This window comes from Macaca thibetana, chromosome 16 (assembly GCF_024542745.1).
Source record: "Macaca thibetana thibetana isolate TM-01 chromosome 16, ASM2454274v1, whole genome shotgun sequence".
In the NCBI taxonomy this organism is placed as follows: Eukaryota; Metazoa; Chordata; class Mammalia; order Primates; family Cercopithecidae; genus Macaca; species Macaca thibetana.
Genome location: NC_065593.1, coordinates 63,768,000 through 63,794,695, shown reverse-complemented (window position 1 = coordinate 63,794,695; position 26,696 = coordinate 63,768,000). Strand labels below are relative to the sequence as shown.

At 45.3% G+C, this 26,696-nt stretch overlaps 4 protein-coding genes across 11 annotated transcripts in view; 2 read left to right on the top strand and 2 right to left on the bottom strand.

Moving 5' to 3' along the window:
• FBF1 (Fas binding factor 1) overlaps positions 1–1,328 on the bottom strand; it is a 31,704-nt gene extending 30,376 nt beyond the window's left edge. For 3 of the 6 annotated variants that reach the window (XM_050764177.1, XM_050764183.1, XM_050764182.1), the window contains exon 1: positions 65–1,328. The gene's annotated coding sequence lies outside the window, so the exon portion shown is untranslated. The remainder of the gene's footprint in view (positions 1–64) is intronic. The other 3 variants (XM_050764179.1, XM_050764180.1, XM_050764181.1) reach the window with 3 other exon arrangements.
• UBALD2 (UBA like domain containing 2) overlaps positions 1–26,696 on the top strand; it is a 468,792-nt gene that overhangs the window by 117,750 nt on the left and 324,346 nt on the right. The window lies entirely within an intron of this gene.
• The window catches only part of LOC126939213 (CST complex subunit TEN1), a 224,897-nt gene that overhangs the window by 150,306 nt on the left and 47,895 nt on the right, over positions 1–26,696 (top strand). The gene's annotated exons all lie outside the window — the stretch shown is intronic.
• The window catches only part of ACOX1 (acyl-CoA oxidase 1), a 37,155-nt gene continuing 16,662 nt past the window's right edge, over positions 6,204–26,696 (bottom strand). For 2 of the 3 annotated variants that reach the window (XM_050764265.1, XM_050764266.1), the window contains exons 3-14: positions 23,547–23,707; positions 21,241–21,348; positions 19,315–19,434; positions 19,057–19,172; positions 16,653–16,822; positions 12,798–12,960; positions 12,157–12,347; positions 11,090–11,269; positions 10,867–10,972; positions 10,588–10,731; positions 9,844–10,050; positions 6,204–7,447 (exon numbers count right to left, since the gene is read on the bottom strand). In XM_050764265.1, the coding sequence (XP_050620222.1) occupies positions 7,400–7,447; positions 9,844–10,050; positions 10,588–10,731; positions 10,867–10,972; positions 11,090–11,269; positions 12,157–12,347; positions 12,798–12,960; positions 16,653–16,822; positions 19,057–19,172; positions 19,315–19,434; positions 21,241–21,348; positions 23,547–23,707 (1,714 nt within the window). In that variant the 3' untranslated portion in view covers positions 6,204–7,399. The remainder of the gene's footprint in view (positions 7,448–9,843; positions 10,051–10,587; positions 10,732–10,866; positions 10,973–11,089; positions 11,270–12,156; positions 12,348–12,797; positions 12,961–16,652; positions 16,823–19,056; positions 19,173–19,314; positions 19,435–21,240; positions 21,349–23,546; positions 23,708–26,696) is intronic. The other variant, XM_050764263.1, reaches the window with a different exon arrangement.

Genomic DNA, 26,696 nt, shown 5'->3' with positions numbered 1-26,696 from the left:
TTGAGAACAGTTTTCTTCGGAATTAGCTCTCTCCCTCCCCCTCCTCCACTTTACCAAAACCCACCTACAGGATGTCCTGGAAGAAAGGAGTCAGAGGGGTCCTCTCTCTGTCCCAGGTGTTGGCCTGTCCTGTTATTGGAATGCAAGGGTTATCTGGGCTTACCTACAGAGTCCACCTTGAATAATTGAATACATGTGTTTTCTTTTTTTTTTTTTTTTTTAGATGGAGTCTTGCTTCTGTTGCCTAGGCTAGAGTGCAGTGGTGCAATCTTGGCTCACCGTAACCTCAGCCTCCCGGGTTCAAGCGAATCTCCTGCCTCAGCCTCCCGAGTAGCTGAGAATACAGGCGTGCACCACCATGCCCAGTTAATTTTTGTATTTTTAGTAGAGACGGGGTTTCACTGTTGGCCAGGCTGGTCTTGAACTCCTGACCTCGTGATCTGCCTGCCTCGGCCTCCCAAAGTGCTGGGATTACAGGTGTGAGCCACCGCGCCTGGCCTTCTTTCTTTCTTTCTTTTTTCCAGACACGGTCTCACTGTTGCCCAGGCTGGAGTGCAGTGGCGCGATCACAGCTCTCAGATCACTGCAGCCTCGACCTCCTTGGGCTCAGGCGATCCTCCAATCTCAGCCTCCCTAGCAGCTGGGACCACAGGCACACGCCACCATGTCCGGCAAATTTTAAAACTTTTTTGTGGAGACGGGTCTCCCTACGTTGCCCAGGGTCGTCCCAAACGCCTGGCCTCGAGTGATCCTCCCGCCTTGGCCTCCCGAAGTGTTGGGATTACAGGCATGAGCCACCGTGCCCGGCTTTGTGTTTCTTTTTCTCTGCAATGGCGACATCACGACCTACAAGTCCAAATGTGTCCCATAACACATCATGGAACTTCTGGCATCTCCTATCAATCCTGTACGGGCTTCAAACTATGGGGATTTTCTAGGCGTGGTTTGCCAAGGCCAAAGGGCTACAGTGTAACCCCGTCCCTACCTCTATTCAGCCGACTCCATGCCAGGCGTTTTACAGATCCCGAGACCACCCCTAAACAAGACCCCTAACCGGAGTAGCCCCTCCGTCCCCTCCGTCCCGAGACTCCGCGCCCCTCAATGCGTCACCCTTCTGAGCGCCCGGCCTATATGGCCCCCGAGCCTGTAATGCTCCCAGCCCCTGAAGCTTCCCGTTACGCGCCGTGTCCCCGGAGGTGCGGCCGCTGGGACCAGCACCGGCCCCGGCTCCATTCAGGTCGCCCAGCCCGGCCAGGCCTCCCGCTTCCAGCCGCTGCTGCCACCCTCAGCCGTCCGGCCTCCCGCGGAAAGGCGGGCGCGAGGCATCCTGGGAGTCGTAGTCGGCGGTTTGCTCACCTGCCCGCACAGAGGAGACAGGGACGACGTGAGGAACTACAGCTCCCAGGGAGCCGCGCGCGGCCGTTGGCGGGGCCGGGCCTCTGCCGGCGGTGGGCACGTTGCTAGGAGCTGCCCCAACGCCTCTCCAGGAAGAGGGCGGCAGGCTCAAAGGCCCTCTTGGGAACTGCCGAGACGCTTAAAAGTTCCTCCTGCCCACTTCTGAGGGCTGACACGTGGCCGGCGCGGAGGCATGAGAAATGTGTTGATATTGGGAGGTTGACGGGTGAATCCACGAATTCACCCGTGTTTATTCCACACCCCAAAGCTTGAGGGAAGTGACTGACGAACTGTTTAATGATCCAATCAAAGCTGTATAGCCAGAATGAAACCCAATACTGTCACCCCACAAAAAGATACGTCACATTTTTTCTAGTATGTGCTAATTATGAATTTTATTAAGGTTTATTCAATTTCACAGAGGAAAGAAAGGTTTGTAGTTTGGCTTACCCGCAGTGCTGGCAGGTCACAGCTGTCCAACCATGATTCATTCACATGCTCTGGCCCCGTGCCCCTCGTCCTCCCACCTCTGCCCCCACAGGACACCATCAAGCCAGGGCTGGGTAACAGCATATGCTAAATACATCTTATCAGGTATGAACCAAACTCAAGCCACAACAGCAAAGGCGGAAAAAGGTAGCAAAGTAATTATGTGCTCCCAAGGCATACAGTCATTTAGTTGAATCCGTAACAGTTGGAAATTAAAAGGCATTTATGAAGTGTAGTCCGCAGTCTGAATGTGGAAGGTGGAAGATCACACATTTACTAATCTAAGAAACACTCAAAACATATTTTGGTCTAAAAAATCCCCAATTTTCCATGATCTTCCCAAGACAACCAATGACCCACTTAAACTTAAGGCAGAAACACCCTTGAATCTAGGAAGGTGCACATATGCAACAGCTAACATCTGGTAACTCTAACAATGTTCCTTATTATGTTTCTGTGTTTACTATCATGGACCATAGGAATCAAGTACTGGAAAATTTAGTAAGCGTGCACAGTTAAAAGCAAAACACTGGCTGGGCGCAGTGGCTCATGCCTGTAATTCCAGCACTTTGGGAGGCTGAGGTGGGTGGATCACGAGGTCAGGAGTTCAAGACGAGCCTGGCCAACTTGGTGAAACCCCGTCTCTGCTAAAAATACAAAAAAATTAGACGGGCATGGCAGCAGGCGCCTGTAATCACAGCTACTCAGAAGGCTGAGGCGGAGAACTGCTTGAACCCAGGAGGCGGAGGTTGCAGTGAGCCAAGATTGCACCACTGCACTCTGGCCTGGGTGAAAGAGCAAGACAGCGTCTCAAAAACAAAAAAACAAAACAAGAAAAACCCAAAAAAAAACACCATCAGTATTTTAAAATAAGTCATTTTAGTCCATTACAGTGTGACTTGTTCTAATCCTCCAATAACGTAGTAAATAAACAGCAGAAATGACTTTCCTGCATTGTTTCATGAAAATGATCAAAACCTTTATCTAAGTCAGAACATCAACAAGACTCTTGGTCTCAGGTCATCAATTTCTTTGCACTCCTCTTCTCTCTAGCTGTAGTAGCAGCTACTGCTTGAAGACAACCTGTGTATCCCAGGCATACCCTCTACATGTATACAAAGATGTGTAGGTGTTACAGACCACCTACACCTAATTCACTTGCTAATAAGATGGATGGAGTAACTCGGAAAATAGAGGAGGGATTTTGAGCCGCAGTTGTCTGAAGAATTATTGATTCACAGGATCTCCAAGATTATGCATTTGAAGAGTTTTATTTCTCCACCCAAAGCCCTGCAGTGAAGAAAATCCAAGAATTAAGATGTAACATGTTGGCTGGGCGAGGTGGCGCGGTGGCTTATGCCTGTAATCTCAGCACTTTGGGAGGTGGCGGGGGGTGTGTGCAGATCACCTGGCCAACATAGTGAAACCCCATCTCTGCTCAAAATACAAAAATTAGCCAAGCACGATGGTGGGTGCCTGTAATCCCAGCTACTCAGGAGGCTGAGGTGGGAGAATCGCTTGAACCCGGGAGGTGAAGATTGCAGTAAGCTGAGATTGCACCATTGCATTCCTGCCTGGGCGACAGAGCAAGACTCCGTCTCAAAAAAAAAAAAAAAAAAAAAAGTAACACTTTGGCCCAGCACAGCAGCTCACTCCTGTAATCCCAACCCTTTGGGAGGCCTGAGGTGGGAAGATCACCTGAGGCTACGAGTTCACGACCGGCCCAAGGCAACATAGCCATACCCTATCTCCAAAAAAAAAAAAAAAAAAAATTAGCCAGGTGTGGTGGTGTACACCAGTAATCCCAGCTTCTCAGAAGAGTCCAAGGCAGGAGGATCACTTGAGTCCAAGAGTTGGTGGCCAAAGTGTGCTATAATCACACCACTGCATTCCAGCCTGGGTGAGAGTGAGACCCTTGTGGGGTGGAAAAAAAAGATCTAACATGTTAACTTTAGGAACTATAAAATGAAGTCGCCATTGCAGAGGTATATATGATCTGAAATTACAAGTGGTGACTTCTCAGAAAGCATATGCACATAGTGAATGTTGTAATGTTCTGAAGATAAGCTGATACTTAGTAGTGATATGTTCTAAAGACAAGAACATGAGGGCCCCAAAGGCTATGTCACCAACTCTGCTTTGAGGTCACTAATTTTTAAATACAGAGCATAAAGTAGAACTCCAAACACTTGGGCAAGAAGAATCCATTACAAATAGCCAACACATTTCTATTAAACCTCACATTTTCAATTTTGTATTCGGTTGAGAGTACTTTTTTAAAAAAGGCTTAAATTAGTATTATCTGACACACACACAAAAATCTCATTAATTCTACTCACTCTGGGCCAGGTGCTGTGGCTCACACCTTGTAATCTCACACTTTGGGAGTCTGAGGCAAGATGATCACTTGAGCCCAGGAGTCTGAGACCAGCCTGGGCAACATGGCAAAACCCTGTCTCTACAAAAAAATAGAACAAATTAGCCGGGCATGGGGGCACGTGCCTGTGGTCCCAGCTACTCAGGAGACTGAGGAGGGTGGACCATTTGAACCCGGGAGGCAGAGGTCACAGTGAGCCAAGATCCCACCATTGTACTCCAGTCTGGGTGACAGAGTGATACCCTGTCTCAAAGAGATAAAAATAAAAAATAAAATTCTTACTCAGTAATTTTGGAGAAGACAAGGTTAAAATGTATCTTTGTGCTTGTGAAAATGGCTCACAGGCCGGGCGCGGTGGCTCACGCCTGTAATCCCAGCACTTTGGAAGGCCGAGGCGGGCGGATCACAAGGTCAGGAGATCGAGACCATGGTGAAACCCCGTCTCTACTAAAAATAGAAAAAAATTAGCCGGGCGCAGTGGCGGGCGCCTGTAGTCCCAGCTACTCGGGAGGCTGAGGCCGGAGAATGGCGTGAACCCGGGAGGTGGAGCTTGCAGTGAGCCGAGATTGCGCCACTGCACTCCAGCCTGGGTGACAGAGCGAGACTCCGTCTCAAAAAAAAAAAAAAAGAAAATGGCTCACAAAATTTTGAATCCAACAGACCCAAACTTGTCAGTGGCAGTCTAATGTGGTAGAGAGAACTGGACTTGCCACTTTCTTTAAGGTACAGCCAACAAATGTGTACCAAGTACTTCCAAGGACTCCTAAGGTGACTGGAGCCACTCACAACTATTGCTACAACTGCAGTAATTACAGCTGATTTATAGTTATCCACTCAGGCAGGTATCACTCCTTCCTTTTTTATTCTTAGTGTTCCCTAAATCTAATAAACCTATATTCTAAATTTCTTCATAATTTAAACCTAAGTTTAATTGTGTGGCATATTTTTTCTCTCTTAATAGTACAAATCAGCGAGGTTTACTGTATCTTTACTCTTGATTATACTGAATAAAGTTCAAGACAGAATATTTCAATATTAATAAAAATAGCATCAAACATCAGATTTAGATTTTATTTTATTATTTTTTGAGACGGAGTCTCGCTCAGCCACCCAGGCTGGAGTGCAGTGACGTCATCTTGGCTTACTGCAACCTCCACCACCCCGCTCCCGGTTCAAGTGATTCTCCTGCCTCAGCCTCCTGAGTAGCTGGGACTACAGGCACGCGCCACCACCATGCCCAGCTAATTTTTGTATTTTTTTTTTTAGTAGAGATGGGATTTCACCATGTTGGCCAGGATGATTTCAAACTCCTGACCTCAGGTGATCCACCAGTCTCGGCCTCCCAAAGTGCTTGGATTACAGGTGTGAGCCACCGCACCCGGCCCCAGATTTAGATTTTAAATAAAACTTGAGGTACTGGGTCAAAGGGGACTCTGCAGGTCGATGATCTCCTCAAACCTGCAAAGACATCCCATCTATGCAAATGGATTAGGGGGGTGTCATTCCAAACACCCTCAGATCCTGCCCAGATATTCATCTGTGAACAAGGTATTTCAACACTAATTTTGAAACAATTCTACATCTAGCAGGTCAGTTTATCATTTTCCAGAATCTGAACTACTGTCAAGATAGACTCAAGTGAGATTAACTCAGGGTTAATCTTCAATCTTAACACAATTATCAATTAGTTTTACCAGTGGAAAGATTTAGGCTTTTGTCAATACGTAGCATTTCTGCTGTAACCTAAGTCTCATATTACCAGTTCCCCAGGATAGATAGATATTATGTCAGGTCCCAAGAGAGGAATTATGTTTCCATGGAATTAAACCATATTCTCAAGGCTGATTCTAGAACAGCTGGTTTCATGAGGCATACGGCGCAGATTTTAAAAAGCAAAACAAAAAACAAAAAACAAAAAAAAACCAAAGTGACTTACATTGACTTTAAGAAAAAATTAATTGAGATGTATTTAATCTTTAAATATAGAATGATTGTGTAAATTAGATTTCAGCTGAAAGGACAATTAGCAATTCAGATAAAGCTCCTAGAAATATACTGAAAACAAAGCCATACATATAGTAAGAAATAGAACCTACGGAACTTCCATTTTTCTAACCATAGTTTTTTGTTTTTGTTTTTTCCCAGTTGTTTTTTTAAAAAAAAAAAAAAAAAAAAAAAAAAAAAACACCTCACCGTTTCAATGATTATATTTTCTGAACCAAAAATCAGAACACATGGTTTGTGTCAAAGGGTTTTCCTGTGCTACATCTGGGAGTGAGGTGACTTAAGCGACATTTTTTTAATGCCAAATATGGTAACCTCCCAGCTTTTAATGGCTTATGCCAAGATGACAGAATATTTGAAATCTGATTGTCCTAGAAAATCCAGTTAATATGGTCACCAAAGTTACAGCTGAGAGCTCTCCCTACAGTTCCTACTACTGTGACCATTTAGCGATCCTTCAAATGGAAAATTCCTAATTACACGAGACAATGATCCTACAGCAAGCCTGTGCGAAATAAGTTCTCTTGTTGGAAAAATGCTAGCATGAATAGTTTGATAAACGCAATCCATCAGCAAAGGAGAGCAAGCAGGCAGAGACTGTGCCAAGCAGAAACTCATTTGCATCAAGTTTTCCAATAAGTTTCCTTCCCCCAGTCCCTTTTCTTCAATCCTGCTTTTGAGCCAGGTCCCAGGGTAAGTCTGGTAGAACACCGAGGAGGAAAGCTTGGAAGGGTTCTACACCACTTCAAAAATACCTTTGCTTAAAAACACTTATATAGCCAGTGATTAGCAATTAAAATGTGAAAATAATCAACTACTTAGTAGTTAAATTCTGCTAATTATCAAAAGTCATAGTCTACTGGGATCAGCAGCATTACAAAAGGAAGTCATATTGCATTTCTTAAGCTTTTTCTGAATGGTTTAACAGGTCTCTTTCAGTGTTAATTGCACTTAAAACATCTGCTTTTTTTTTCATTTAATCTCTGAAATCTGTTCATTTTTTTCCCTCCATTTATAAAAAGGGGTCAATTTATCATTTGCTCTATAGCTATTTGAATTCGAAAAAGATTCCACACAGATTCGAGTTGCACACAGGTGCTTTCTGGAGCAGATTAAACTTGTCCTTGTGACACTTCAGAGCTTAGACTGCAGTGATTTCAGGTGCTTGTAAGATTCGTGGACCTGTGGGAAAGGGAGAGAGAAGAACTACTAATAAAGAGTTTGTAATGTTAAATAGTATACTTTTTTTTTTTTTTTTTTTTGGAGACTGAGTACTACTCTGTTGCCCAGGCTGGAGTGCAGTGGCACAATCTTGGCTAACTACAGCCTCTGCCTCCCAGGCTCCAGTGATCTTCCCATCTCAGCCTCCTGAGTTGCTAGAACTACAGGTGTGTGCCATGACACCTGGCTGCTATTTCCAATTTTTGTAGAGATGGGGGTTTACCACGTTGGCCAGGTTGGTCTAGAACTCCTCAACCCAAGTCATCCACCCACCTCAGCCTCCCAAAGTGCTAAGATTACAGGCGTGAACCACTGTGGCCAGCCTGTGGTTATTACTACAGAGTCCTTATCTTTCAGAGATATGCATTGAATTATTTATGGATAAAATTATCTGATGTCTTAGTTTATTTATTTATTTATTTATTTTGAGACAGAGTCTTACTCTGTCTCCCAGGCTGGAGTGCAGTGGCGCGATCTCGGCTCACTGCAAGCTCTGCCTCCTGGGTTCACGCCATTCTCCTGCCTCAGCCTCCTGAGTAGCTGGGACTACAGGCGCCCACCACCACACCCGGCTATTTTTTTTTTTTTTTTTTTCCTGAGATGGAGTCTCGCTCTGTCGCCCAGGCTGGAGTGCAGTGGCCGGATCTCAGCTCACTGCAAGCTCCGCCTCCCAGGTTTATGCCATTCTCCTGCCTCAGCCTCCCGAGTAGCTGGGACTACAGGCGCCCGCCACCTCACCCGGCTAGTTTTTTGTATTTTTTAGTAGAGACGGGGTTTCACCGTGCTAGCCAGGATGGTCTCGATCTCCTGACCTCGTGATCCGCCCGTCTCGGCCTCCCAAAGTGCTGGGATTACAGGCTTGAGCCACCGCGCCCAGCCAATTTTTTGTATTTTTAGTAGAGATGGGGTTTCACCGTGTTAGCCAGGATGGTCTCGATCTCCTGACCTTGTGATCTGCCCGCCTCGGCCTCCCAAAGTGCTGGGATTACAGGTGTGAGCCACCACGCCCGGCCATTTTTTTTTTGAAATGGAGCCTCGCTCTTGTTGCCCAGGCTGGAGTGCAATGGTATGGTCTCGGCTCACCACAACCTCTGCCTCCCAGGTTCAAGCAATTCTCCTGCCTCAGCCTCCCCAGTAGCTGGGATTACAGGCATGCGCCACCATGCCCGGCTAATTTTGTATTTTTAGTAGAAACAGGGTTTCTCCATGTTGGTCAGGCTGGTCTCAAACTCCCGACCTCAGGTGATCTGCCCATCTTGGCCTCCCAGAGTGCTGGAATTACAGGTGTGTGTCATTGAGTCTGGCCCTGATGTCTTAGATTTATTTCAAAATAGTCCCCAGGAGGACGGGGATGAAGGTCCAGATGAAACACAACTGGCCACGAGTTGACAGTCATTGCTGCTAGACAAAGGGTGTACCAAAGAGCACTATGGAATTCTCTTTTTGTATATTTTATTCCATTTGTGTGTGTGTGTGTATATATACTTTTTTGTGTGTGTGACAGTTTTGCTCTTGTCGCCCAGGCTGGAGTGCAATGGCACAAACATGGCTCACTGCAACCTCCGCCTCCTGGGTTGTCCTGGGTTCAAGCTGAGGCAGGAGAATTCCCAAGTAGCTGGGACTATAGGCGTGCACCACTACCGCCTGGCTGATTTTTTGTATTTTTAGTAGAGACGGAGTTTCATCATTTTAGCCAGGCTAGTCTCGAACTGCTGACCTCAGGTGATCCGCCCACTTGGCCTCCCAAAGTGCTGGGATTACAGGTGTGAGCCAATGCGCCCAGCTTATATATATATATATATATATATATATATATTTTTTTTTTTTTTTTTTTTTTTTGAGACGGAGCCTTTGCTCTGTCACCCAGGCTGGAGCGCAGTGGCGTGATCTTGGCTCACTGCAAGCTCCGCCTCCTGGGTTCACGCCATTCTCCTGCCTCAGCCTCCCGAGTAGCTGGGACTAGAGGCGCCCGCTACCACGCCCGGCTAATTTTTTGTATTTTTAGTAGAGACGGGGTTTCACTGTGTTAGCCAGGATGGTCTTGATCTCCTGACCTTGTGATCCGCCCGTCTCGGCCTCCCAAAGTGCTGGGATTACAGGCGTGAGCCACCGCGCCTGGCCGCTTATATATATTTTTAAATGTTCAATTCATTATCAAAAATTGAAATTGATTAAGACCCTGGTTACTGTGGGATCAACCCAGTTCCCTTCTGAACCTGTTGCTCAAATAAAGTGACTGTCCTAAGTGGCCACAGTACTTTCAGAGCTTTCACAGATAAATCCCTTTCCAAAGGTCTTTCCTGCTTCAATATTTAAGTGAAGACTTTTAAAAAGGTGCAAAGACACTGGATTTTTACCTCTGTTTTGTTCAGTGGGGAGTTCTTAGCCCACTCAAACAAGTTTTCATACACATTTCCATCATAGCGGCCAAGCACAGAGCCAAGTGTCACATCCTGAAAATCAAATGCATCAACCAAAGCAACAGCATCTGAGCGAATAAGAGTGAGTAACTCCTTTACACGCGGGTTTACTTGCATAATCTGAGACTCTGTCATGATGTTCCCCTAAAAGAGACCAAAATAAGCAAATAAAACATATATATGTATACAGATAGACATAATTATATGCATATACAGCTATAAAGCAGACAGCAAATTTTCTTTTTGAGACTGAGTTTCACTCTTGTTGCCCAGGCTGGAGTGCAATGGCGTGATCTTGGCTCACCACAATCTCTGCCTCCTGGGTTCAAGTGATTCTCCTCCCTCAGCCTCCCGAATAGCTGGGATTACAAGCATGCAATAGCATGCCAGGCTAATTTTGTATTTTTAGTAGAGACAGGGTTTCTCCATGTTTGTCAGGCTGGTCTTGAACTCCCGAACTCAGGTGATCCACCTGCCTTGGCCTCCCAAAGTGCTGGGATTACAGGTGTGAGCCACTGCGCCCAGCTATTTTTCTTTCTTTTTTGAGACAGAGTCTTGCTCTGTCGCCCAGGCTGGAGTGCAGTGGTGCTCATTGCAACCTCTGCCTCTAGGGTTGCCCGCGCCCGGCCAACAATTACTTTTCTTAACAACAAAAAAGACTTGTACTTAGAAAATACTGACCTGAAGGAAATCCCCTGCGTTCTGACTGATTCCATACAGAGAATAGAGCAGACATAAATTCCTTAAGACAGCTTCAATGGCTTTATCTTGAATTTTGAGGAGTTTTTCTGAAAAGAGCTTAACTACCACATAGTGGCAATGTGCCTAAGATTAAACAGAAAACACCTGAGTTTGAGAACCTTAGAAAAAGATTCAATACACAGTGACTAGGGTTTCTGCACCAGAAAATGCGGGACGCTGCGGGGCAGGGAAGGGGAAAAAGAGAGAACTACCACTGACCTCACTTGCTCGAACAAGGTCAACAGAAGTTAGGTTCCATGCTACCTCCTTGCTTTTTCTGTGAATCACTTCTTTTTGAAGGTTTTTTGCAGCAATTTCTACTAATCTGTTAAGACACAGATTGGAGGTCTGAGGAAATGATCAACAGTACTCATGCCTTCTTGTCATCTATCAGGGCCCCAGCCCCTCTGCTGCGTATTCTAGCTCTTGAGGGAGAGCTCACCTGGCTGCACGGAGTTTATATGCTTCGGTTAAGCTTTCGGGGCTATTGATATCCACCATGGTCGGCCAGACTGCTACCTGCTGTGGCTGGATGCGTTGACTGGGCAGGTCATTCAAATAGGACACCATGCCACACACCAACTTTCCTGAGTGCACCTGGTCATAACTTTTCATCAGGAACCTAAAAATCACCAGTAAACATGCTTTTAGTAACTACTTTTTCTTTTTTTTTTTTTTTGAGATGGAGTTTTGCTCTTGTTGCCTAGGCCGGATGAAGTGCAATGGCCAGATCTCAGCTCACTGCAACCTCCTCCTCTCAGGTTCAAATGAATGATTCTCCTGCCTCAGCCTCCCAAGTAGCTGGGACTACAGGCACCTGCCACCACGCCTGGCTAATTTTTAATATTTTTTTTCCTAGTAGAGACAGGGTTTTACCATGGTGGCCAGGCTGGTCTCTAACTCCTGACCTCAAGTGATCCACCTGGCTTGGCCTCCCAAAGTGCTGAGATTACAGGAGTGAGCCACCACACCTGGCCTTTTTTTTTTTTTTTTTTTTTTTTTGATGGAGTTTTCACTCTTGTTGCCCAGGATGGAGTGCAATGGCGCAATCTTGGCTCACTGCAACCTCTGCCTCCCAGGTTCAAGTGATTCTTCTGCCTCAGCCTCCCAAGTAGCCGCAATTATAGGCATACGCCACCATGCCTGGCTAATTTTTTTGTATTTTTTAGTAGAGACAGGGTTTGACCATGTTGGTCAGGCTGGTCTTGAACTCCTTACCTTGTGATCCGCCCGCCTCGGCCTCCCAAAGTGCTGGGATTAGTCATGAGCCACTGTGCCCAGCCCAGTAACTCTACCCTTGATACAACTTCAAGCTATTTAACAGGTGCGTCATACTCTCTAGCCTCACCACGAAATAAAAACAGTGAGTCAGAATGGAAGGTAAAAGTATACCTTTCAGGAACAAATATATATATATATGGTGACGAAAAACCATGGGAACAAGAACCTAGGAAAAGGACTAGAACATTCTTATGAACAGATGGGAGGAATTGCGGATTTGACTCTCACCTAGCCGTCTGGAGCATCATGACAGTGTTTTCTCCCTCAAAGGTACAGCTTGGGGTGAAATTGACATAAATATTTGGAAGACCACTGCAATGAGAATAGCCATGCCCACCACAAGCCATCCGACATGCTTCGATGCCAGTGTTTGCAGTCCAGGAGGTGAAAGCCTTAAGTCCAGCAGTGAGGGCATGAAGCTAAGAGGACAAGCACAAATCTGTCAGGACATTTGTAGTGCGGAGAGCCCGAGAACCAATGAGAAAACACACCCCTCCTCTAACATCCCGGCCACTGTCAAAACACAGCTGCCACACATGCAAACTGAAGAAGCACAGCTGTCCGACTGGCCAGAAGAATGGAGAACACTACCCACACCCATCTGAGCTGCTCTACTTGGCTAAAAATTCACCACTTACATTTCCTTGATTGACAAATAATCAACATGGTACAATATTTCTGATAACACTAAAAATACTTAACAACAAACCCCACAGTTCTTCATATATGATCTACTTTCAACCAGAAGAAGTTCTCAGAATACATAATTCTTTTCAGGAAATCCCAACATCTAGTTATCTCTGGACATCGTCCAACAGGCAACCATGAAACAGAAGGGTACCCACGAGTGAATGAGACCAAACTCGTACCTCAGGCAGTTCACTCAGGTCCCCTTGACCAATGCCTTCATTAATCCGGTGATAGGTCTCCTTCATGTATGCACCCACAAACTGGAAGGCATAGGCAGTGGCCAGGAGTGGAAAGAGTTTATACTGCTGGGTTTGAAAATCCAAAATCTGCGGTTCTGGTTCACTACATGACATAGAAAAAGAATAAAATAGTAAGTAAATGTTTATACAGAACTTTCTATATGCCAGGTTCTAATCTAAGCACTTGATATTTTAACTTATTTAGTCCTTATAAGGGCACTGTGAGGTAGTTACTATTACTATCCCCATTTTACAAATGGGAAACCGAGAGGTCAAGAATCTGCCTGAGGTCACACAGCTCATATGTGTCAGGTCTTAGATTGAAATTGGGGTTTTTTTTTTTTTTTTTTTTTGCGATGGAGTCTCCCTCTGTCACCCAGGCTTTAGTGCAGTGGTGCGATCTTGGCTCACTGCAAGCTCCACCTCCCAGGTTCAAGCGATTCTCCTGCGTCAGCCTCCCACAGTGCTGGGATTACAGGCATGAGCCATGGTGCCTAGGCTATTTGGCTCCCTAAGACCATGATCTAATTACCTTGTACTGTGTAGGTTGACAGAATTTTCTAGCTGCAAAGTCCATATCTGTCCTATTCTTTCCAGTATAACTAAGAAAACCATAGCTCATAGCAACATACAAAACCAACGCTAGACAACCCAGTAAGAAGGCAATGCTGAAAAGCTCTGCTCACCAGATGGCTGAATACACTGTATTTTGACCACAATTTTGGAGAACACCCAATGGAGGGTGTTAAATATTTTGAAGTGTAAGAATTAGCAAGGGTCTGATTGTATCAACTCCTTTATTCCTTTTTAAAAATGTAATTATCATTATTATTTTTTGAGATGAAGTCTCCCTTTATCACCCAGGATGGAGTGCAGTGTTGTGATTTTGGCTCATTACAACCTCCACTTCCTGGGTTCAAGTGATTCTCCTGCCTCAGTCTCCCGAGTAGCTGGAATTACAGGCACCCGCCACTATACCCGGCTAAGTTTTGTATTTTTAGTAGACGTAGGGTTTCACTATGTTGGCCAGGCTGGTCTCGAACTCCTGACTTCAAGTGATCCACCCACTTTGGCCTCCCAAAGTGCTGGGATTACAGGCGTGAGCCACTGCGCCTGGCTTTAAAATTTAATTAATTTTTAATTTTGTTGAAAATAGACCAGCCTGGCCAACATGGTGAAATCCTGTCTCTACTAAAAATACAAAAATTAGCCGGGCATGGTGGCGTGCGCCTGTAATCCCAGCTACTTCGGAGGCTGAGACAGGAGAATCACTTGAACTCAGGGGGCGGAGACTGCAGCAAGCTGAGATCGCGCCACTGCACTCCGGCCTGGGCAACAGAGTGAGAATCCATCTCAAAAAAAAAAAAAAAAAAAAAAAGACGAAAAGGAGAGGGAAGGGGAGGGGAGATGGAATCACGAGGTAAGGAGTTCAAGACCAGCCTAACCAACATGGTCAAACCCTGTCTCTACTAAAAAATACAAAAAAATTAGCCAGGCATGGTGGCACATGCCTATAATCCCAGCAACTTGGGAGGCTGAGGCAGAAGAATCACTTGAACCTGGGAAGCAGAGGTTGCAGTGAGCCAAGATTGTGCCATTGCACTCCATCCTGGGCAACAAGAGTGTGAAACTCCATCAAAAAAAAAAAAAAAAAAAAAAAAAAAAAAGGCCAGGTGTGGTGGCTCACTCCTGTAATCTCAGCACTTTGGGAGGCCGAGGCGGGCAGATTACGAGGTAAGGAGTTCAAGACCAGCCTAGCCAATATGGTAAAACTCTGTCTCTACTAAAAAAAAAAAAAATATTAAAAATTAGCCAGGCGTGGTGGCAGGTGCCTGTAGTCCCAGCTACTTGGGAGGCTGAGGCAGGAGAATCATTCATTTGAACCTAAGAGGAGGAGGTTGCAGTGAGCTGAGATCTGGCCATTGCACTCCATCCAGCCTAGGCAACAAGAATGAAACTCCATCTCAAAAAAGAAAAAGCAAAACAAAACAAAAAAAAAGTAGTTACTAAAAGCAGGTTTACTGGTGATTTTTAGGTTCCTGATGAAAAGTTATGACCAGGTGCACTCAGGAAAGTTGGTGTGTGGCATGGTGTCCTATTTGAATGACCTGCCCAGTCAACGCATCCAGCCACAGCAGGTAGTAGTCTGGCTGACCATGGTGGGTATCAATAGCCCCGAAAGCCTAACCGAAGCATATAAACTCCGTGCAGCCAGGTGAGCTCTCCCTCAAGAGCTAGAATACACAGCAGAGGGGCTGGGGCCCTGATAGATCCTCATAGATGACAAGAAGGCATGAGTACTGTTGATCATTTCTTCAGACCTCCAATCTGTATCTTTTTTTTTTTTTTTTTTTTTTGAGACGGAGTCTCGCTCTGTCGCCCAGGCTGAAGTGCAGTGGCCGGATCTCAGCTCACTGCAAGCTCCGCCTCCCGGGTTCACGCCATTCTCCTGCCTCAGCCTCCCGAGTAGCTGGGACTACAGGCGCCCGCCACCTCGCCTGGCTAGTTTTTTGTATTTTTTTTAGTAGAGACGGGGTTTCACCGTGTTAGCCAGGATGGTCTCGATCTCCTGACCTCGTGATCCACTCATCTCGGCCTCCCAAAGTGCTGGGATTATAGGCTTGAGCCACCGCACCCGGCCCCAATCTGTATCTTAACAGATTAGTTAAGGAGACAGGGTTTCACCATGTTGGTCAGACTGGTCTTGAACTCCTTACCTCGTGATCCGCCCGCCTCGGCCTCCCAGAGTGCTGAGATTACAGTCATGACCCACTGTGCCCAGCCTCTCCTCTCCTCTTAACAGATTAGTTAAGGAGAGGGGAGGGAAAGGGAAAGGGAAAGGGAAAGGGAAAGGGAAAGGGAAAGGGAAAGGGAAAGGAAAGAAAATAGAGACAGGGTCTCGCTATGTTGCTCAGGTTGGCCTCAAACTCCTAGGCTCAAGTAATCTTGCCTCGGCCTCCCAAAGTGCTGGGATTACAGGTGTGAGCTACCACACCTGGCCAATTTCTTTATTCCTTAAGAGTAAAAAGAGTATCAGGGAGTATCAGTGAAAGGCAGTTGTAGGAATAAACTGTGGCCATGAATGCAAAAGGGAAACAAATTTAATGTCACTTTCACCATGCACAATTTATAGTTGCTAGTAGTAATCCGAACTTTCAAATTGCCTTTAATGTGTTGAACATTTCACTTACAAAGTTCAAGTAATATTATTACTACTTTTCTTTTTTTTTTTTTTTTTTTTTTTTTTGAGACAGAGTCTTGCTCTGTAACCCGGGCTGGAGTGCAGTGGCCGGATCTCAGCTCACTGCAAGCTCCGCCTCCCGGGTTTAGGCCATTCTCCTGCCTCAGCCTCCGGAGTAGCTGGGACTACAGGCGCCCGCCACCTCGCCCGGCTAGTTTTTTGTATTTTTAGTAGAGACGGGGTTTCACGGTGTTAGCCAGGATGGTCTCGATCTCCTGACCTCGTGATCCGCCCGTCTCGGCCTCCCAAAGTGCTGGGATTACAGGCTTGAGCCACCGCGCCCGGCCTACTACTTTTCTTAAAAGGTTAAAAATAATAAGGTAAGTATTCTCTTTTTTTCTTTTTTGGCAGTCACTGATTATAGCAAGGGTGGTTATTTCTATCTTTCCTCTTAAGAAAAGGAAGCCTAGATACAAAATTACAGGCCCAGTTATCACCCTAGCCAATTTTGCAGTGCCAATGCATCTTCTGTATTGACATTTGGGAATTCTGGGATCTGAATGGGGTAAAAACTAGGCTTTCGGTACTGAGCCCATCTAGGACCCTACCCTTACCCTGGCTTGATTTCAGACTGGTGCCTCACAGCGCTGTATCGGATGGCAATGGTGCACGCCTTAGACAGAGCCCGAGCAGCTTCTCCCACAAGGAAGGACCTGACAAACACCATGGTCCCGTAAGTCAGCTTGTTACTCAGTGGTTTCACGTATGTGCCATCAGGCTTCACCTGGAAGAAGAACGTGGGACTGATGCTTCCTTTTTTTAAGTCCAAGAGGCAGTTCAGTGATTCTCAAAGTATAGTCCCTGGAATAGCAGCATCAGCATCATCTGGCAACTTGCATGAACTACTACATCTTAGTCCCCACCCTGACCAACTGAATCAGAAACTCCGGGGTGGGGCCTAGCAATCTGGGCTTTAACTGGCCTTCCAGGTGATTCTAATGCATGCAAGTTTGAGAATCATTGGTTTAGCAAATCAAAATATATCCTTCAACCCTGCTAACTGCTTCTGATTTCACTGTCACAGTAAAAGCGGCATCAGAGTGGGCATGATGACCACACCTGTAATTCCAGCACTTTGGGAGGCCAAAGCGGACAGATCAAGAGGTCAGGAGTTTGAGACCAGGCTGAACAAAATGGTGAAACCCCGTCTCTACTAAAAATACAAAAATTAGCTGAGCGTGGTGGCACGTGCCTGTAATCCCAGCTACTCAGGAGGCTGAGACAGGAGAATCATTTGAACCCGGGAGGCGGAGGTTGCAGTGAGCTGAGATTGTGCCACTGCACTCCAGCCTGGGTGACAGAGTGAGACTCCATCTCAAAAAAAAAAAAAAAAAAAATGCCAGGCACAGTGGCTCACACCTGTAATCCTAGCACTTTGAGAGGCCAAGGCAGGAGGGCCCCCTGAGGTCAGGAGTTCGAGACCAGCCCAGCCAACAGGGTGAAACCCCACCTCTACTAAAAATACAAAAAAATTAGCTGGGTGTGGTGCCGCATGCCTGTAATCCCAGCTACTCGGGAGGCTGAGGCAGGAGAATCGCTTGAACCCAGGAGGCGGAGGTTGCAGTGAGCCAAGATCACACCACTGCATGGGTGACAAAGCAAGACTCTCTCTCAAAAAAAAAAAAAAAAAAGGCCGGGCGCGGTGGCTAAAGCCTGTAATCCCAGCACTTTGGGAGGCCGAGACGGGCGGATCACGAGGTCAGGAGATCGAGACCATCCTGGCTAACACGGTGAAACCCCGTCTCTACTAAATAATACAAAAAGCTAGCCGGGCGAGGTGGCGGGCGCCTGTAGTCCCAGCTACTTCGGAGGCTGAGGCAGGAGAATGGCGTAAACCCAGGAGGCGGAGCTTGCAGTGAGCTGAGATCCAGCCACTGCACTGCAGCCCAGGCAACAGAGCTAGACTCCGTCTCAAAAAAAAAAAAAAAAAAAAAAAGCATCGGAAGGAAAAATGCATTATTACCTGTTTTTTTTTGAGACAAGAGTCTCGCTGTGTTGCCCAGGCTGGAGGGCAGTGGTGCGATCTTGACTTACTGCAACTTCTGCCTTCCGGGTTCAAGTGATTCTCCTGCCTCAGCCTCCTGAGTAGCTGAGATTACAGGTACATGCCATCACACCCAGCTAATCTTTGTATTTTTAGTAGAGACAGGGTTTCACCATATTGGTCAGGCTGGTCTTGAATTCCTGACCTCATGATCCGCCCTTCTCAGCCTCCCAAAGTGCTGGGACTACAGGCATGAGCCATCGCGCCCGGCCTTATTACCTCCTTTTATAAGACAGAGTCTCACTCTGTTGCCAAGCTGGAGTGCAGTGGCACGATCTCTGCTCACTGCAACCTCTGCCTCCCGAATTCAAGAGATTCTCCTGCCTCAGCCTCCTGAGTAGCTGGGACTACAGGCGCACGCCACCACGCCCAGCTAATTTTTTTGTATTTTTAGTAGAGACAGGGTTTCACCATATTGGTTGGCCAGGATGGTCTCCATCTCCTGACCTCATGATCTTCCTGCCTCAGCCTCCCAAAGTGCTGGAATTACAGGTGTGAGCCACCGCACCCAGCATTTTTTTTTTTTTTGAGGCAAGGTCTCACTGTCATCCAGGCTAGAGTACAGTGTGGCGTAATCACAGCTCACTGAAGCCTGGACCTCCCACGCTCAAGTGATCCTCCCACCCCAGTCTCCCAAGTAGCTGGGACTACACATGTGTGCTACCATGCCCAGCTAGATTTTTTAAATTTTTGTAGAGATGGGTTCGCACTATGTTGCCCAGGCTGGTCTTGAACTCCTGGGCTCAAGTCATCCATGCACTCAGCCTCCCAAAGTGCTGGGATAACAGGAATATGCCAGTGTGCCGGCTGTTATTACCTTCTAAAAGAACAGACCATTCTAACCCTATTGTGAGCAACAGCCACTGCAACCCCACTGTTTGATGCCTCTGCTTCTATTTTCTATCAAAACATACCTGGGCATACTTCATCAGCATGTTTTCTCTGGGAATACGATAGTTGTCCATTTTGAGGTAGCCATTGTCTATCTCATCATAACCAAATTTGGGGCCGATGTCGCCAACAGTAATTCCTACCACAGATGAAAGGACAGTCATGAGATGTTTATGCTCTGGAATTTCTGGCTTTCGCTCCACCTCTTCAGTTGGGCATTCTACCTTTTAAGAAAGTGTTCAGTTTCATTTTCATCTCAACATCAGATGAACAGTTCTTACCTGGCAAAGGCTTATGGGTCCCAATTTCACGAATAGGTACAATAAAAGCATGTAATCCATAGCATTTCCCCTTAGTGATGAGCTGGGCAAGAACTATTGCATGATTTGAAGTCTTTCCAACTGTAATATAAAAGGGAACAAGAGAGGGGTGAGTAAACGTTCGTACATTTTTAAAGGGTAGAAAAAAGAAGAAAGAATATGTTAAATCTAACACTAGACTAAACCAATAGTATGTGTCCAGAAAGCCTTTCTGCTGACAGTATCACACTTAGCTTTCAGAAAGAAATTCCCTTAAGCTAATAGTTATTACTTTCTTTTCTGCTTATTTCTCATGCATTTACATAGAGAAAATTTTAGGATAAAAATAAGAATATTAATTTAAACTACTTCCTTGTTATCCCTTAAGGCAGTGCTGTCCAAAACAGTAATCACTAGCTACATGTGCCTTCTTACATATAAATTATAATTAAATAAAATATACAATGTGAATAACAAAATCCTTTAACCACTAACTGTATCAGAAATATATATTCCAAGATAATAACTCAGAATGGAATAAGAAGATATAAAAGTTTCGGGTCAGCTGGGCACGGTGGCTCACACCTGTAATTCCAGCACTTTGGGAGGCCGAGGCGGGCAGATCACGAGGTCAGGAGTTCGAGACTAGCCTGGCCAATATGGTGAAATCCCATCTCTACTAAAAATACAAAAATTAGCTGGGCTTGGTGGCGTGCACCTGTAGTCCCAGCTACTCAGGAGGCTGATGCAGGAGAATCACTTGAACTGGAAGGTGGAGGTTGCAGTGAGCCGAGATCACACCACTGCACTCCAACCTGGGTGACACAGTGAGATTTCGTCTCAAAAAAAAAAAAAAAAAAATTGTGTTAAAGCTATTTAAATTTTTTTCTTTTTTTTTTTGAGACGGAGTCTCGCTTTGTCGCCCAGGCTGGAGTACAGTGGCATGATCTCGGCTCACTGCAAACTCCGCCTCCCAGGTTCATGCCATTCTCCTGCCTCAGCCTCTGAGTAGCTGGGAATACAGGCACGCACCACCACACCCGGCTAATTTTTTGTATTTTTAGTAGAGACGGGGTTTCACCGCGTTAGCCAGGATGGTCTCGATCTCCTGACCTCGTGATCTGCCTGCCTCGGTCTCCCAAAGTGCTGGGATTACAGGCGTGAGCCACCATGCCCGGCCATTTTTTTCTTTTAAGAGACAGGGTTTCACTCTGTCACCCAGGCTGGAATGCAGTGGCATGATCACAGACAGTAGCTCACTGCAGGCTTGAACTCTTGGGCTCAAGTGGTCCTCCCACATCAGCCTCCTGAGTAGCCAGGACTACAGGTCTATAAGTATGTGCCACTATGCCTGGCTTTCCCCCCCTCTCTCTCTCTCTCTCTCTCTCTCTCTCTCTCTCTCTATATATATATATATATATACACACACACACACACACACACACACACATACCTCTCTCTGTCTATACACACACACACACATACACATACACACACACACACACAACCACACACATATATTGTTTGTTTGTTGGGTTGTTTTTGAGACAGAGTCTTGCTGCGATGCCCAGGTTGGAGTGCAGTGGTACAATCTTGGCTCACTGCAATCTTTCCGGGTTCAAGTGATTCTCCTGCCTCAGCCTCCCGAGTAGCTGGGACTACAGGTGTGCGCCACCACACCCAGCTAATTTTAGTATTTTTAGTAGAGACAGGGTTTCAGCATATTAACCAGGCTGGTCTTGAATTCCTTACCTCAAGTGATCCGCCCACCTCAGCCTCCTGAAGTGTTAGGATTACAGGCGTGAAACCACCAAGCCTGGCCGACGTTCTCATAAAAGCTCTACATTCTAAGCAAAATCTCATGACAAACCTTCAAAACATCCAATAAATGATGAAAAATTCACTTACGTCCACCAGGCCACCATTTAATGGAGGTCACAGTAGGACTGTTGAGAATGAACTCCTGGGTTTCAGGGTCATATGTGGCTGTGGTTTCCAAGCCTCGAAGGTGAGTTCCTAAGGAGATAAATTACACTGACTTCAGTTAAGAGATGGGGAAAAAAATAGGCACAAGGAAAAATTTCCTACACAGTCCTTTAAACTCTCATATCTCAGAGAAAAACAAAATCTAACAAAAAACACCATTAGATGAGGTACAACTGGTTGACAACCAAGACACTGAATTTCCCACGCTATCTGATGGTTTTCCATTAAGTTGAAAATCTAAGTGCCATGCATGTTCCATTTCTGTATTTGATTTGTTACATTTATTTACAGCAACTGAAAGAAAATATAAAGGCAACTTAGAATCACATTTTTAAGATCACAATATATGAATTTAACAGGGATGTTAACTGTCTTTTTAAACCCATCTCTGAGTTGCAAGTATGCCAATTTCAACTCATATGTATTGTGTTAACCACACCAATTCAACATTCTCGAATTCTGTACTAATGAGAAGAATAAGATAACATGTGAGAGGAAGACATTTCAGCCAAAATTCTTACAAATTAAAAATGTATGGCTGTGCGTGGTGGCTCACGCCTATAATCCCAGCACTTTGGGAGGCCGAGGCGGGTGGATCATGAGGTCAGGAGATCGAGACCATCCTGGCTAACACGGTGAAACCCCGTCTCTATTAAAAATACAAAAAATAGCTAGGCATTGTGGTATGCGCCTGTAGTCCCAGCTACTCAGGAGGCTGAGGCAGGAGAATTGCTTGAACCCAGGAGGCAGAGGTTGCAGTGAGCCAAGATTGTGCCACCGTACTCCAGCCTGGGCAACAGAGTGAGACTCCGTCTCAAAATAAATAAATAAATAAATAAAGTATAAAAGTATAAAAATATAACCATTATTGGGGAAATGACCTGGAATGTGACTTCAAAAAATTCCTAAAAAGGTCCAATAATAAGGTCTCAGTTGACCCTACAGATTTCCAATAGCAGGCCTAACTTAGTCCTAGCTGGTTCATTAATGCAGCAAGGAAGAGTTTCCAGTTTCTTATGTGTACTGGGATAGATAGGGTCTTATGTTTCAAATCTTAACATAAATATACCAAAACTATTTGAAAAGAGTTATAGAAAAATGTTCTAGGTGGCAGTCTCTACAAAACTACTGACTAAAGCAAATGTTGGGAACCTTTTACCTATCTGCTTTCATAATGCTAGACCTCATTAAACACACTTTGAAACATTTAGAAGCTTCCAAGTTGAATAACCAACTTACGTGCAATCCACAACTTTCACAGACATCTTTCATCAAAAAAGCAGCTTTTACAGAAGAGCATATAACATTAAACAGAACAAATAAGGACGAAATGTTTTCAAAAGCACAACTGAAACAAATAGTATTCCACTTGGAGTCTCATGAAAATCCTGTAAAATACTATTCAGCACCAAATAAAAGGGAGCAGCTGTACAGAAATAAGGAGCAAGTGGCAAATACACACTAGACCAGTTTTTCTGAAATATTAGAGCAGAAAAAGAGAAGCCATAAGCAAATGAATGGCAAACATGGATTCAATTCAGAGCAGATACAAAGAGGAACAGCGGCCACCTCCAGCCCACCCAGGTGCATGAAGAAAGCAGGTGGGGGATGGAAAGATCAATGAAAGGTGGAGATAGTGTCTGAAACCAAATGCCTGCCAAGTTTGGCTTATCTTGGTTTTTTTACTCTGCAGTCAAGTCACTTGTAGAACTACTGACTGACTCAAAGTACAAATAACTCCAAGGCACAAAATGTCACACACTTCATTTATAAGCTACTCATTTCCCTCAAGCAAATCCAAGGGTACAGGGTACACAAACTATTATTTGTGTTTCTTCTGGAACTTGTACAAGTTCATTAAGGTACCAGTAACAAAGGTAATCAGATAGTAATGAAGAAAAAAACAGTTTTGAGTTGTATATGCACACAGATTCCATACAACCTCAGTAACATTGAAAGCCACTTGGCAAATAAGACCTGACTTGTAATTCTTGACCCTCTGAAGGGGAACTATGGCATAAAAAAGACAATCGTTTTATCACTATGATAGCCTTTAACTCCCACTGACCAAAGCAGTGTTTATACCAAAACCTGAACTCTGCAAAAAAAGCTCATTTAAACAGACCACAGAATATCGACACGCCATCGATGGTACATGGTGGGCACTCCACACATGGTAAGTTCACAGGGGCCCGCCCAACCCAGAAGGTAGACTGAATACTCCATACCATGACCCATCTCTGTCTGGGCATAAGTGCCAATGATCTCCAAGTTCCAGGCGGGCATGAAGAAGCGCTCCTGCTGCTCCGCAGTTGCCTGGTGAAGCAAGGTGGGCAGGAACATGCCCAAGTGAAGATCCAGAGGCTCAGGCCGCCCTCGGTGCACAAAACTTCGAGGAAATATCAAGGATGGGCATTTGAGAGAAGAGTCATCAGGTGTGAGAGAATCAGCAATTTAAATAGAGCAAGGAAAGGAGACAAAAAAAAACTTAAGTATGAATTAGTTGCGTGCACTTAATCATAGATGGGAGCACTGTCCCTTTCTGTATTACTTTATAATTCTTGTTAATTTCCATTTTTCCGGAGTCAGCAAGGAGTATGAGGAAAGGGATTGGCTACTGATTCCAAAGTCAGTGCAGTACAAAACCACACGTCCAAGACAGAGGATCCCAACCCAGGAATTAAATCAAAGGAAATAAAGAAAATTTGAGAGGCCAGTGCAGTGGCTCACGCCTGCAATCTCAGCACTTTGGGAGGCCAAGGCGGTCAGATCACCTTAAGTCAGGAGTTCGAGACCAGCCTGGCCAACATGACAAAACCCCGACTCTTCTAAAAATACAAAAATCAGTTAAGCATGGTGGCACCAGCCAGTAGTCCCAGCTATTTGGGAGGCTGAGGCAGGAAAATCACTTGAACATAGGAGGCGGAGGTTGCAGTGAGCTGAGATCACGCCCACTGCATTCCAGCCTAGGTGACAGAGTGAGATTCTGTCTCAAAAAAAAAAAAAAAAAAAAAAAAAAAAAGAATTGGCCAGGCACAGTGGCTCACACCTATAATCCCAGCACTCTGGGAGGCCAAGGTGGGTGGATCATCTGAGGTCAGGAGTTCAAGACCAGCCTGGCCAACATGGTGAAACCCTGTCTCTACTAAAAATACAAAAATTAGCCAGGCGTGGTGGTGCACACCTGTAATCCCAGCTACTGGAAGGCTGAGGCAGGAGAACTGCTCCAACCCAGGAGGCAGAGGTTGCAGTGAACCAAGATCACATCACTGCATTCTAGCCTGGGTGACAGAGTGAGACTCCATCTCAAAAAAAAAAGAGAGAGAGGGAGAGAGAGAGAGAGAGAATTTGAAAAGTTGTATACGGCCAGGCATGGTGGCTCACGCCTGTAATCCCAGCACTTTGGGAGGCTGAGGTGGGCGGATCACCTGAGGTCAGGAGTTGGGAGACCAGCCTGATCAACATGGTAAGACCCCATCGCTACTAAAAATACAAAATCAGCCGGGCATGGTAGCACATGCCTGTAATCCAAGCTACTTGGGAGGCTGAGGCAGGAGAAATGCTTGAACCCGGGAGGCGGTGGTTGCAGTGAGCCGAGATCACGCCATTGTACTCCAGCCTAGGCAATAAGAGTGAAAATCCGTCTCAAAAAACAACAACAAAAAAGAAACCAACCAATCAAACAAAAAATTAGCTGGGTGTCGTGGTGCCCACCTGAAATCCCAGCTACTTGGGAGGCTAAGGCAGGAGAATTGCTTGAACCTGGGAATGGAAGGTTGCAGTGAGCTGAGATCACACTACTGCACTCCAGCCTGGGCAACAGAGCAAGACTCTGTCTCAAAAAAAAAGTTGTATAGAATGGAGAATTTGCTGGGTGTGGTGGCACGTGCCTGTAATCGCAGCTACTTGGGATGCTGAGGCAGAATCGCTTGAGGAGAATCACTTGAGGCCAGGAGTTAGAGAACAGAAAATTTGAGTGGTACTGGTACAAGGATGTCCTCTGATGAGAAAGCGAGAAAGAACATAGTAGTTCTCTCAGTGTGACAATATGACCCCCAGATTATAGTTTTTCCTCAATGCAACTTCAAAAATGCTTCTAGGCTGGGATTTTTTTTTCTGTTTTGTCCACAAAACATCCAGCATAGAACCACATTCCTCACATAGATCTGATCCCTTCATTCAGACTCATCATGTCAAATATTGGGCCACGCTTTACTGAAACAATTTAATACAAAAACTGACAGTGCTCTTCATCCCAATAAATTATTTCAGAAATTAAAAAAGACATGCAATTTCTAGTGAAGACCACAATAACAAGTTACAGATTCATGCATAAGCTTTCTGTGACAATTATACAGAAATTATCACTAATGATAATAAACATCTTAGCTTTATTAGTTTTAAATCCACTTTCTGGGGTCATTTTTTTCCACTTAAAACGTGCATGGGACAGGATTCTGTGTGAATTTTTGCTAAGGATAGGAAGTCATTCTATATGCCTTTGCATTTTTCCACATTACTGGTATTCTGTTTAATTTCTAGCTCCAAATCCGTCAACTCCATATTGCTCTTATCATTCTTTGTGTCTTTGAAATGAGCATAAACGACGTTTCAGTTTTTAAATTTCTGTTTGTTCCTTGCAAGGTAGGGAGGAAAATAACCAGGGCACACTGCTCAGACAAGGGCTGATCAATGACTTCTTCCAATCTACTGGCTGGGCTTTCAGCTAAGCAATCACACTTTAAAAAAAGAAAAATCAAAGTAGGTGTGACTGAATCCCTCATTTTACAGAGAAGAAATTAAGGCTGAGACAGATTAAATGCCTTCCTCAGGGAAAAAAGATAATGGCAAAACAAGGACAAGAATCTCGTCACCACGGGAGCTGAGCAAGGGGTAAACATAGACATGCAGAATGGAATAACAGACATAGGGGCCAGGCGCGGTGGCTCATGCCTATAATCCCAGCACTTTGGGAGGCCAAGGCAGGTGGATCACCTGAGGTTGGAGTTCAAGACCAGCCTGGTCAACATGGTGAAACCCCATCTCTACTAAAAATACAAAAATTAGCTGGGCGTGGTGGTGGGCACCTGTAATCCCAGCTACTTGGGAGGCTGAGGCAGGAGAATCACTTGAACCCAGGAGGCAAAGGTTGCAGTGAGCCACGACGGTGCCACTGCACTCTAGCCTGGGAGACAGAGACTCTCTCAAAAAACAAAAAACAACAACGAACAAAGCAGACACTGGAGGTTTCAGAATGTGGGAGGATGGGAGGGGTATGAGGCCTGAAAAGTTATCTACTGGGTACTATGTTCACTATTTGGGCAATGGGTACTGCAAAATCCCAGAGTTCACCATTACATAATACATGCATGTAAGGA